The sequence below is a fragment of the Numida meleagris genome, chromosome 2 (genome assembly GCF_002078875.1).
Source record: "Numida meleagris isolate 19003 breed g44 Domestic line chromosome 2, NumMel1.0, whole genome shotgun sequence".
Lineage (NCBI taxonomy): Eukaryota > Metazoa > Chordata > Aves > Galliformes > Numididae > Numida > Numida meleagris.
In genome coordinates this window covers 104,634,374-104,646,687 of record NC_034410.1, presented here as the reverse complement: position 1 = coordinate 104,646,687, position 12,314 = coordinate 104,634,374, and the positions used below count along the sequence as shown (strand labels likewise).

General features: G+C 37.3%; 1 protein-coding gene across 4 annotated transcripts in view; it reads left to right on the top strand.

Annotated features, from left to right (window-relative positions):
* The window catches only part of LOC110395028 (opsin-5-like), a 41,016-nt gene that overhangs the window by 23,277 nt on the left and 5,425 nt on the right, over positions 1–12,314 (top strand). For all 4 annotated transcript variants that reach the window (XM_021389109.1, XM_021389110.1, XM_021389111.1 and 1 more), the window contains 3 exons: positions 2,463–2,625; positions 3,699–3,826; positions 5,598–5,932. In XM_021389109.1, coding sequence (XP_021244784.1) covers positions 2,463–2,625; positions 3,699–3,826; positions 5,598–5,932 — 626 coding nt within the window. The remainder of the gene's footprint in view (positions 1–2,462; positions 2,626–3,698; positions 3,827–5,597; positions 5,933–12,314) is intronic.

The following is a 12,314-nucleotide window of genomic DNA, read 5'->3' as shown; positions in this document are numbered from 1 at the left end:
ATACCAAAAGCTGTAGTCATTATGGGCTTGGATAAGCTGCCGGAAAGATCAGACTTAAGGCCAATGTTTATAGTCACTGCATGAGAAAGTGAGATTTCTGGCAAATAGGCTATGCCTGACAAGGCAAATCTCTCCTCCATGGTCCTGGTCCAACTGATGAAAAGAATGCAGGTCCAGTCCTAATGGTATTCATCAATAAACCATGAATCAGAGGAAAGGAAAGGCAACCCTGACACCTGGAGAGCAATGGCTGACCCCTTAGCTAAGGACACTAAGCATGGCTGCTGTCTGGTGCTTCGCAAGATGGTGAGAAAATATATAGAAGTTAAATGAATGCCTTAACATGAAAGAATAAAAGGCAACTAATATTAACCCTGAAGTGTGGAATTAATACAAGATAAATATGCCAACAAAAAGTGAATCTGTGTATTTAATCCCTGTCAGCTGTCAGTGAATATTGGCATCTTAATGGTTTCAAATATTAACCAGTTCTTCAGTATGTTTTTTCAATACTGAAAACTTTAAGAGAATATATGCCCTATTCCTGTTAGAGTGTAGCTGTGTATGGACAGCTGAGTTTAAGAGGAGACTGGCTGGACAATACAGATCAATTTAGAGGGAGCAGATCTTGAAGTGTTTGTGTTCCTGAGTTTGCAGAGCTGGTTCAGCTAACAATAAAGTAATTTCCCAAAAGAAACCTCATGCTGTATTTCTCCCACCAGATAGACTTGAATTTTTCTGATATAGCTTTATTTCTGCTTTTGGTGTTTTCCATATGCCATCAACAACAAATAACTGCTGGTAAAATAGTGAAGATTTCATCTATATCCACTCCATATACCTCCTCCCTCATATCTGCTCAGCTACTCATACAACATGGTGTTCTTCTGAACTTTCTTTTTAACTTTCCTTTTCTGAATCCCATGATAAAAAACCATGTTCAGGTTACTGAGTCGCTTATCAGGTTTTGCCCCCAGCATCTACTGTGTCGGTCATGTCAAAGCTCTGAAGAGCTTAAAAAACAGATAGTGTTTTTACAAGACAACAGTGTGTTTACAAGACTACAGAAAATTGAGTGATCCTGACTGGGCGCTTGGATCTGTTTGTTGACACCAACAAAAATGCTGTTATAAATTTCTTTGCAAAATTATTGAACAGTTCCAGAATTAGAATTCAAAAGGAATGGCTTAAGGAGATCAGTGATGGAGAGGAATTCAGAATCACTGCCTAATGTAACTTGCTAGTCTGTCATTTCATTTAAAAGAAAATATCATAGTCTATAGAACATTTGGGAAATTACCTACTTTTTTCCTATGAGGGTGTTATTAAATGAGGCATATTCTCTTATGTGTATAAAGAGCCAAGGTTGGTTTGTGTTGTAGGTCTCTATGCAACTCGGTAAACTCAATTTCTATATCTATATTTGTCTATATTCTATATATAAAATGATATTCTTTACAAAGCCAGGACAAGCAGTGAGATCCACAAAAATGCTTGGGCTCTTCTTAACGGCTTAACTTTACACTGCATTAATGATGGGATCCTTCAGTTCATTAGGTATTCTCATGTCCATGGGCCTATAAAGCTATCTATGGAAGTGTTTTTCTAGTGTATCTGTAAAAGGATGCCTAAAACTCTGCTTTTTGACTGCTCTCTCATCTTCTAAAATTGTTTGACTTTCATAGGTTTTAGTGGCTAGTTTAAAGGTAAAGAGTGACTTGCTTGTCCTCTATTAGACTATTTGTAGCTTTCTCAATTTTCTTGACAGGTCTTATACTGAAAGTGGGACTTGCAGAGAAAATTGTTGTCTCTTCATGTAGTATAGACATTACTTAACTACATTTTTCTCTTTCATGTATTAATCAACATTTTCACTGTATTGTCCTTTATTACTAGAAACTATATCGGGCACCTCCAAGGGGTCTCATAGAGAAAGGAAGGACTATCAAATTCAATTAAAGGCCTATGGCCACTTTGATACTACTAATTACATCTCTGTAGATAGATTGGACAAAACAAAAAGGATAAAAATAAAAGTATTTGAAGTGTTAAGATGAGACAATCACAAATATAATAAAAGAGACAAGTTCATCTGATAAATACTAACTGTGATGGCTAACTATGCTGACTGTGGTAATCCATTACTCCTGTGCAGGAAAATAAAAGATGGATGAAGTAAATTTTTCACAGAATCATTTGAGTTGGAAGGGACCCTTAAAGATCATGTAGTCCAGTTCCCATGCAATGAACAGGGGCACCTACAGCTACATGAGGTTGCTCAGAGCCCCATCCAGCCTGGCCTTGGATGTTTCCAGGGATGGGGCATCTACCACCACTTTGGGCAACCTGTTCTAGTGCTTCCCTGCCCTTATCATAAAACCTTTTTTCCGTATATCCAGTCTAAATCAATTCTGAATTCTACAATCAATTCTAAATTCTTAATGTTGTGTGTTTCTCTGCAGGAATATGCTCCTTGTGTGGGAACAGTATTCTCCTATATGTCTCCTACAAGAAAAAGCAATTGTTGAAACCAGCAGAATACTTCATTGTTAACCTTGCCATCAGTGACCTTGCTATGACATTGACATTGTACCCACTAGCTGTAACCTCCAGCCTTTCACACAGGTTTGTTCACTGTGCACATGATATTTAACATGCTCTGCAGGTTTTGGAGGTCTGTGCCTGTAGGAATACTAAATTACTGTGCCAATTCTCTTGTTGTAACAGTGGAAATTAATTAGAGGGACTGAGAGGAGTATGCTATGTTAATAGCAAATATATGGGGTGTTGGTGTTAATTAATGTTCATGTCTATTTGAGGTTACTATCATTTGGATTTCTGCAGGGCTGAGATTTTGTCCCAAACATTCACTACCTACTGTATTTATTCTTCATGGGCAGTATGTGATGGTCAAGTGATGGTGAAATGCTTCCTTTATTTTTTAAATTTGTGCAGTAAAATTTGGTAGCATGAAAATAAAACTGAATTTACTTGTTATGCTTAAATTTAAAAATAAATAGATTAAGCCAACACTGTGAATTTAGAACTTTTCAGTTCCTTTCCCACTTCTGTCCTCTTCATCCACATGAATTCAGTCTATGATCATTGTTTAACATCTGCTTTTTGTGATCTTCTTTAAAGCTTAGTTTAAGTATTGCTAATTATGCTAAGTGGAGTCTGTCTTCATAATCTTTTGATTACTACTACCACAAATCCTGCATATTTCTGAATAGAAAGTGAGGAGATACAGTGATTCAGATAAAATTTCTATTCCTCTGGAAAACCTTCACAAGAAAATCTGTTGGTTCTAATGAAATGTGACTTAAAAAAAAAAATACCTAAAGATAGCAGAGATAATGAGTATTAACTTCTGACCTTGGCCTACTAGTGATGAAAAGTTTAATTTTTTTTTTTTCTTTTCAGAATCTTTATCATTAAGATATTTCTCTGTTTCATAAAAATAAAAAGGCTCAAATGTAAATCATAATAATAAAGGAAGATGCGACCGCTTTACTGGCTGTAATTTTTTTCCACTGAGAATCTCTTCTGTGGTTGGTCACCAATCAACAAATAATTTGATAATGCAGGCTTATTTATTTATTTTTAAGACAACAGCTATAAATGTATTTCTACAATTTTGTATTGTACTTGAAAAAGAAGGCTAGCATCTAAATGTTAACGTTAAGTTTATTTGTTAGGTGGTTGTATGGAAAACACATTTGCCTGTTCTATGCGTTTTGTGGGCTGTTCTTTGGGATCTGCAGTCTCTCGACACTGACATTACTGAGTATTGTGTGCTGCCTCAAAATTTGTTTTCCAGCTTATGGTAAGTTACTGTTTATGTCTAAGATGTCAGTTTTTCATGTGGACATAGATGATCAATTCTGAGTTGTGTATCCTAGAGACTACTTTTATAGCAGAGCTCTTTTACTTCCAGTCAAACAATGCATTTTTTCTGTGGTCACCGAGATCTGACTTTAGGGCTTATTGCCCATCTTGCATAACTATATATGCAAATAATTACTCTTAATCTCTTTTAATTCCAGGTGACAATTTGGTGACATGAAATAAGAGTTCTGAGCTGAAAGCAGAGCTAGCCTGAGTATGCTTTCAGAGTTCATTGCTACGTTTAGATAGAGATTTATTCATACAGATTTATGTTGATATAACAGCTGGTGCTATTCCTCTTTCTGCCAACCTCTATTCCAAGTAATGTCTTTACTTTTTAACAGAACTTCACAATCAAGAAAAAAACTCAGACTAAGAAGATCAGAGAGTTTTGGCAGACAGACAGAGTTACTGAAGAGAAAAGTGCTAGCTGGTTGATGGTTTTGAGCATCTGAGGAATGCAGATCATTGTAAGGAGCTCTAAATGCTGATTTAGAAGCTGAACAATTTGGATCAAATATAAATACTGATACAGATTAAATTTTCTAGTACAGCATTCATCTGGCAACACATCCCTTGTGTACTATGAGTCTTATATTTTAGAGGTAATACTTTTTGCTTATCTGTTACAGTGAGGCCCTTTCTTGTGGTTGAGCAAGCAGCTGAAGGGAGGGAAATGTAGAGCTAATAGTGATTTAAAGACAAGCTAAATCTCACCCTTACTCACTTGCTTTCTCAGCACAGCATAGGTCGATCTTCACATACAGACTTTCATTTAAATATTTTTGAGTTTTAGTAAATATCTTCATATATTTATTTCTATCTCTTACATTTCTACTCAGATTTCAGTGGTGTTTCTGTACAGTCTTTTAAGAAATGCCTTTTTTTTTTTTTTTTAATATTGTGCATGGAAATTTGAAAACATGACCTGAGAAACAAAATCTTCTTTGGAGCATTCACACAAATCTTTAATATCTGTTATTATAGGAAAACTCATTTTTTCTTATCCCAAAATTATGTTTTATTAATAATATTAACCCTAAGTCAAGAAATAAATATGTTTCTGCTGAGAGTTTTGTTTTTCTAAGCTACTGTTTGAATGGAGGGCATTGTTATTCCTTTGTCCTGCTTCCTTATTAAAAAAAAAAAAGAAAAAAGTAGTACTGATAGGCACTTCTTGGAAAGACTCCCCTTGTTTAGGTTTTCTTTAGCCAAGGACTGCTTTGAAAGTTGTGTCCAAAAAAGTACCCAAACTTACCTTTGTCATGGTCCAGTCATATTGCAGTTTTGAAGTTTTCAGTCCATTGTGAGTCCTGCTTGTGAAGCAAGGGTCCATTGTACTACTGAGTGCTAATCAGCTCAGAGCAAAAAGACATTCTGCTCTTCAAAATGCTTGAATTTTGTGTTTAAAGCAAAAACCCAAACCAATATCTTGCTCAGATAGGAAAAGGAATGAGAGTTTCTTTTAGTGTAATTGCTAGTGAACTCCATGGATCAGTCGCTTGGGTTTAGTTGTTTTGCAGACATTATTTTGAAAAGCAATCTGTAGAAGGTTACAGAGGATTATTCCTGGGAGAAGGAAAAAAGAAAAAAGGAAATTTCCAGTGTGCAATACGAGGGCCTATTAGTTGACCTTTGACTTGTTCAGTTAACTGGATCTTACAATACTGCTGTGTGCTGATCTTCACTGATTGTTTTGTGTCTTACAGGCAACAGATTCAGGAGAAAACACGGGCAAATATTGATAGCCTGTGCTTGGACCTATGCAGCAATATTTGCCTCTTCACCCCTTGCTCACTGGGGAGAATATGGAGAGGAGCCCTATGGCACAGCTTGCTGCATTGACTGGCAATCCACCAATGTAGATGTCATGTCCATGTCGTACACCGTCGTTCTCTTTGTTTTCTGTTTTCTTCTCCCCTGTGGAGTAATTGTCACCTCCTACTCACTTATTCTGGTAACTGTCAAAGAATCCAGGAGAGCAGTGGAGCAGCATGTCTCTGGCACCACCAGGATAAACAACGTGCAAACCATTACCGTCAAGGTAACTAAAAGTTAGTCTTTGACAGGCTGCTTTTGCTGCAATAGGGTAGCACCATTCAAGAAACAAAAAATTCCTGAGAAGGAAATAAAGAAGGAAAAGTCATTCCTTACTGTATTTTCATTTCAGAAAGTGAAATTGTCTTGCGCAGATTTGCTCTATGGCAATGAATTGCTAAACATGCAAGTAATAGCTATACTGTTTCTGGGGAGTGATAATTAAGCTCACAGAGTTCCATTATTGGTGAAAATTGAGATTTAATGCTTTTCCTTAAAGAAATTGGAACATTTCTGTAGAAAATCTGGACTTTTAAATGACATCATGGTGAATGGAGTAAAACTTAGAAACATTAAATAAAAAAGTAAATATTTTACAATACAAAAGATGCTGCCTTTTCAGATATCAGTGATGAGCTTAGGAAATGTTTCTTAACAGTGAATCTCTTAACATTGGGTCTTGGTGTTCAGGTTGTCTTTTTAGTATTCCCAAAATACTTCATTTCTCCATGATTGTGAGGTCTCCCATGATCAGCCTTTTTTTAGCTTCTGCTATTTAGTATCCCCCTTGGGTCTATTTTATTAAAGCTTTACAGTCCGTCCCCTTTGTAGTATAATTTCAAAAGCCATTTCACACAGAAGTATATCTATTTATACTCTAAAAATCAATGTCACTCAGAACTCTGTCAGGTGTCTTTGACAGCAATTGTGCATCTACTGGTATCATTCAATAAACTGGTAATGTCATCTCTGATTGAAAGGAGGGTTGGAGCCCTGTGTGGAAGTGAGTTTCAGCCTCATGCTAAGGAGCCATTGTTTATGAAAGCCATGATGGTTTTGAGTGAGTGAATTCTGTTTGCCCAGTTACAGACATTTGATGGGATCCGGCTTCAAATTTTATATCATTAAGGATTTTTAAAGATAAAAACAAAATCAAATTCATTTGTGTAACTGAACACAGGACAGAAGTCATAGAACAGTGTATCTTCATAAACACTTTTTGAACCAAAGCCTTCCTAGGCTTGTGTTTCACTGGCTCATATGGTAAAATTAGATCTGTAGTCACAGGATTTGTTGTGGAAATTTGTCTCTTGCTGCCAAACTACATTTCAGGAAATAAATAAACTAAATAATAAGTACACTAAAATATAAGAAGAGGAGCTTTGCATTAGGTGTACTTCACTCTTTTGATAGTATGCTTCCTGAAAGTCATTAAGAGTGTTACTTCTTGATTCTGTTAATTATCTCCATGGATAAAATCTTTGTCTTTTCTTTATTTCCATGAATCCTTCTCTAATTTCTCTAATTATTTCTACATGCTATGTGTCTTCCTATCATCATTCTTCTTGGAGTCTTTTTACCTTATATTCTCTCTCTGTTCAAGAGTGTGGGTACTGTCAGCTGGAAATACAGCTGGATACCTCACAGGTCTGCATCTACATAGATGATCTGCTTTCTGTTTTCCGTATTAACAAGTTTGAGCTCTTTGACATCTTTCTTTGAATTACCAGAGTAACCACACTAGACATCTTAATCTGCCTGGTCTCTCTCTTTGAGTGTCTTGGCTTTAATCATTGTGGGAAATGATAAACCTACGGCATGGTTTTGTAACCTAAATATCATCCTCAATCCAAGCAGTTGAAGAACTAAAGAGTATTCCCTTGTCTTACGTACTTGTTATTTGCAATAGCCCTTAGATGAAACATTTTCCTATTAAAGCTTTTATGTATATCACTGCATTGAGACTGAATTTTCATTACGCATTTGTTTTCTTACATCTTTCACTTAATTACACGGTACAATCTTTTAATTCTTTAACTTTTGAGACTCTTCATAGCCTAATTGACCTCTCCTGTTCAGTGAGACTTAGATTCTGCTTACACTGTAGGCTTGTAACACTCAGAAATGTACATGCATGCTTTGCTCACTATTGCTTGTCATTCTTATGAGTCCCTTCTAATAAAAACTGGAAAAATGAATAGTCTTCTCCAACGCTTCCTTTGTGATGTTAACACAAACTCATTCTGAAATATCATAGAGTTTGATACTGGTAGGCTGCTGGATCACTAGGAATATTGCCTGTCATCTACTGACAAGTATTTATTCTTTGTCATCTCTGATTTTTTTAGTTATTTGAATCTATTTTTTCCCCTGGGAACTACTTTGATATTCACTGTTAGATTACATAGTCTTTGATGAAGGTTGCTCTGAAACTATTTATCTGCAGAGTCTCACCCTGGAATAATAGTACAAAAAACAAGTAGTTTTACATTATCATCTCTTGGAGACATTTGATAGAGGGTCAAACTCAAAAGAGCAGAGAGGAGAGACCCTTTTTGGTTTATTTTTTGCTTAAGAAATTCTGCAAAAGCAAACCATCCCAAATATGTCAGTGTTGTGGTTTGGAATTATTGTTTTTTGAACTGTGATTCTTCCTGCTGGAAGAATTGTCGTTTCTGTCAAATTAGAGACAGTTTACAGCACATTCTTCCTCTGATCTTACCATCCTGCCTCTGAAACCAAGGAACTGTAACTTGGGAGTCTTGGTCAGATCTGACCTCTACACCTGCTGTCTGATCCAACTTCAGCTGAAGAGCTTGAGCTCTTCTTGTGTTAGTCTTGAAAAACTAAATCCAGAAAGCGATCTGGTCACTTAAAGCAAGACTTACACAGTTAGTCAGTCTAAGCCCCGATATATGATTCCTAAAGCTCTTACTTGGCAGCTGATGCCTCAAGGTTACAAGTAATTGTCATTGGTTGGTTCCTCTGTTACCACAAACCTTTCCCAGGTTCATGCAGTTTGCTTTAGTCTGTGTTACCCTGTACACTAAGCTGCTACCTCTTTTCTAAGCCATATAAATGTAGCTAGGTCATAGCATCGAGTTAGTCCTGCTTCAGTGTATTTGTTGGTGTTAGTAGTAGTTGAATATTGTTTATAAAAAAGAGCAATAAAATACAGATAGCATTCATTATTACTAATGTACATGCAGCATTAAAAAGATCTGTCTGCAAGACTTATTTCTGTGCTACTTTAGAATGCCAATAGCAAGATTTTTAGAAAACTGAATGTGAGATGTCTAGTACTCTTAGTGTTTTTGTGCTTGTGAGTTTACAAGGTTTGCTAACTAGTGAAATTGCTTTTATTATTATGGAGTACCATAAATGTCAGTTATAATGCACACAGAGGACACTGTTGTTCTCATCTGCTTTCTTCAGAAGTGCATGAGTATGCCAGTTTCTGGACAAAGCATGCTCTTAGGCATACAGATAAAGCAGATAAATATTATGAATGCAAACTGGCATGTAGAAAATTACCGCTTCTTCAGGAGTTCCTCAGAATTAAGCAATTTCAGGAAAACATCCAAGTTCCACCTAGATATTGCACGAGAAAAACCACTGGGAGTGTAACTTCACGTCTCACCAAATATTTGTCCAAATATCATCTCCAAATGCTTCACAGCACACTAAGCTTAAAGTCATAAGAGGGTAGGCTCTTGGCGTAGTGTTCAATTTTTTGTTCTAATTCAGAGTTTATGTATGCCTTTGGCCAAATAATGTAGAACGTAACTAATATTGCTTTGTGGTTGTAATTTGTGATGGATCTGAAGCATATGATTTAAAATACTGAAGTATCATTTTGCAGACTGGAAGGCTGAAAAAATTGCATTGTTTCATAATAATTCAAAATTGTTTATTGTGGAAGCAGTATCTGATTTTGTCCTTAATATGAAATACAGTAATTTGCAGAGAAACAACAAAATATACACTTCGTGGAGGTTAAGTGGGCTTAAATTTGGCTTCTACAGTACTTTTTCTTTAATCCTAATTAAATTTTTTTTCTTTAATTTAATAGATGTTTTACCATGAAAATTAATTGAGGTTGTTATACTCTCCTGAAACTGGAAGCACATCCCCTGTTACAACCAGTCTTGAAAGCTGCGTCTGGGTACAGCTGGGGGGAGCTATGGACGTAGTGTGAAATACAATGGAAATCAAATTGGATAAATGTTACTCTTCAAAGAAGATCTATGGTTTAGAATAAGTGATCCCAAACCTGAATACTTCATTGTAGTGGATGAACCTACTCCTGAAGTTATAGGCATGTTACGGCTGTTCAATGCCTCTCTTGATTTTGTCTACTTGAAATAGATGCTTTAGTTGCCAGGTGCAGCAACACTGCAATTTATTGCAGGCATTTCAAAGCCATTTGGGGATTAATGGTCAACATGCTGTTTCTAAACATTGGTTTTGCCTCTGTGAAGGAAGAGAATCTGCACCAAGCCGCAGACTTAATACCAAACTTACAATTGCATTCGTTACACTGTTGGCTGTGTAATATGTATTGATTTGAGGGGGAGGGAATCATTTTTCTGATGAGCATAGGAGAACCTCGTTGACCTACTAAATCAATGCTGAATGTGTCTTACTTTCAAGGATTGCTATGATGGAATACAATCATTTTATTTGGAGAGAAGGTGAAATTGAGATTCTGTCATGTAATGTAGACAATCATATTTATGCTTGGATTTTACTTTTGTGTAGCATAGACATTTATAATTACTAGTGGAAAGTTCAAAAATATGTACTTCTAGATGCCCATGTGAGCATGGCTCAGATAAAAAAAAAAAAAAACAACAACAAAAAACCAAACAAACAAACTTCCAGAATGCTACAGACATCTTAGGAAAAGTCAATTTAATTTTTCTGTGCTCTTATATGAGTAATTCATTTGTAGTGAACATAAAACCCCTATGATTTACAGACTCCAGAAACTGGGGCATTGGGCAAATTCAAAATTGGTATCGTGGGCAATTTTTTTTTATTACTTTTTTTTTTAAAATTGGAAAAGTTTTACCGATCAAGGGTGTGGGGTGGCCTGTAGTCATCTCCCAGGCTGTCAGACTTCTGCTTGATGAATACCTTTTTAAGTCCTTTCCTTCTGGTGTAAGCTGTTTTTGTCAGCTGCTTTTCAGACTCAACCATCTTTGGGATATTTTGCATGATGAAATTGCAATATGCTTTGGCTTTACAGGTCAATGAACTGCCAGTCTGCAGTGTTTAGCTGACTAGTTTTATTATTTCTCTGTATAGAGAAATCCTGCCAGACTGGAAATCAGGGCTGATATTTCCTTTACTGATGAGAACTGGAGCAAGGTTGAACTACCAAACCAAGGCCATCAGGGCAATTATAATTAGCTACAAGACTGAAATTCAGGAACTATTGTTGCTTTGCCTGGTGCTTAGCCCGTTATCTTCTGTCTCTTGCATATTTGTATTTAGGCTCCAGTATGATCTTTTTTTTTTTTTTCTGAGTGCTCACTGAGACAATCTGCAGTTTTCTGTTGGAGCCTTCTGCTCTTGCAGGCTTTTGAAGAAAGAGCCACTAGAGGAGGTTAGCCACAGGCTGGTCGGCGAGGCTGGCGGTGTGTGACACCTGCAGTCTTCAAGGATCCAGATGTGGAGTTCAGGCTCTGTGCTACCTGACTCAAGCATACATTCAGTGAGCAGAGGAGAAAGATGGTGTGTAGGAGCCTGTGCTCCTCTTTGTGAGTCACTGTGGGGAGCAGGCAGCATCTTGGCAGTGGCTGGGGGATGAGCTGGCAGACCTGAGGTGGTGAAGGGCTGGCTCAAGGGGCAAGGGGCATTTCCCCCAGCATGCTCCATGCCAGCCATGCTAGTTGGCTCAGAGTAGCATCCTCTCTCTTTTTCATGCAATACTGAAGTGACTGCTCTTCTCAGAAAATTTGGAGAAACAGTTGTTTCTCTATGGCACACTGTTTATCATACCTTACTCTGGGCTGCACAGCTCCCTGGTATTCTAAGAGGACACTAGAAGAATTACATAGTGATATCTCTGTACTGCTTTCTATATTTTGTTGAAAAATGGCATGGGCAGCATCCAGGGTTAGACGAGCGCTGTAGGTATAAGCCACCATGAGGGGATCTCACCCTAAATCTAGCATTAACTTCTCAGAGGAAGCCAGAATTTCCTCACCCTTGTGCTTTAGATGGCTCTGGGGCAGTGCAAAAGGAGGCTACGCTTATTCTTGCACTTCATAGAATTGTAGAATCATAGAATTAGCTAGGTTGGAAAAGACCTACAAGATCATCCAGTCCAACCATCCACCTACCACCAATAACCGCACTAAACCACGTCTCTCAACACAACATCTAAACATTTCTTGAACACCTCCAAGGACAGTGAGTCAAACACCTCCCTGGGCAGCCCATTCCAGCGCCTGACCACTCTTTAAGAAAAGTAGTGTTTCCTAATGTCCAGCCTAAATCTCCCCTGGTGCAGCTTGAGGCCATTCCCCCTCGTCCTGTCACTAGTTACAAGAGAGAAGAGGCCAACGCCCAGCTCACTACAACCTCTCTTTAGGTAGTTA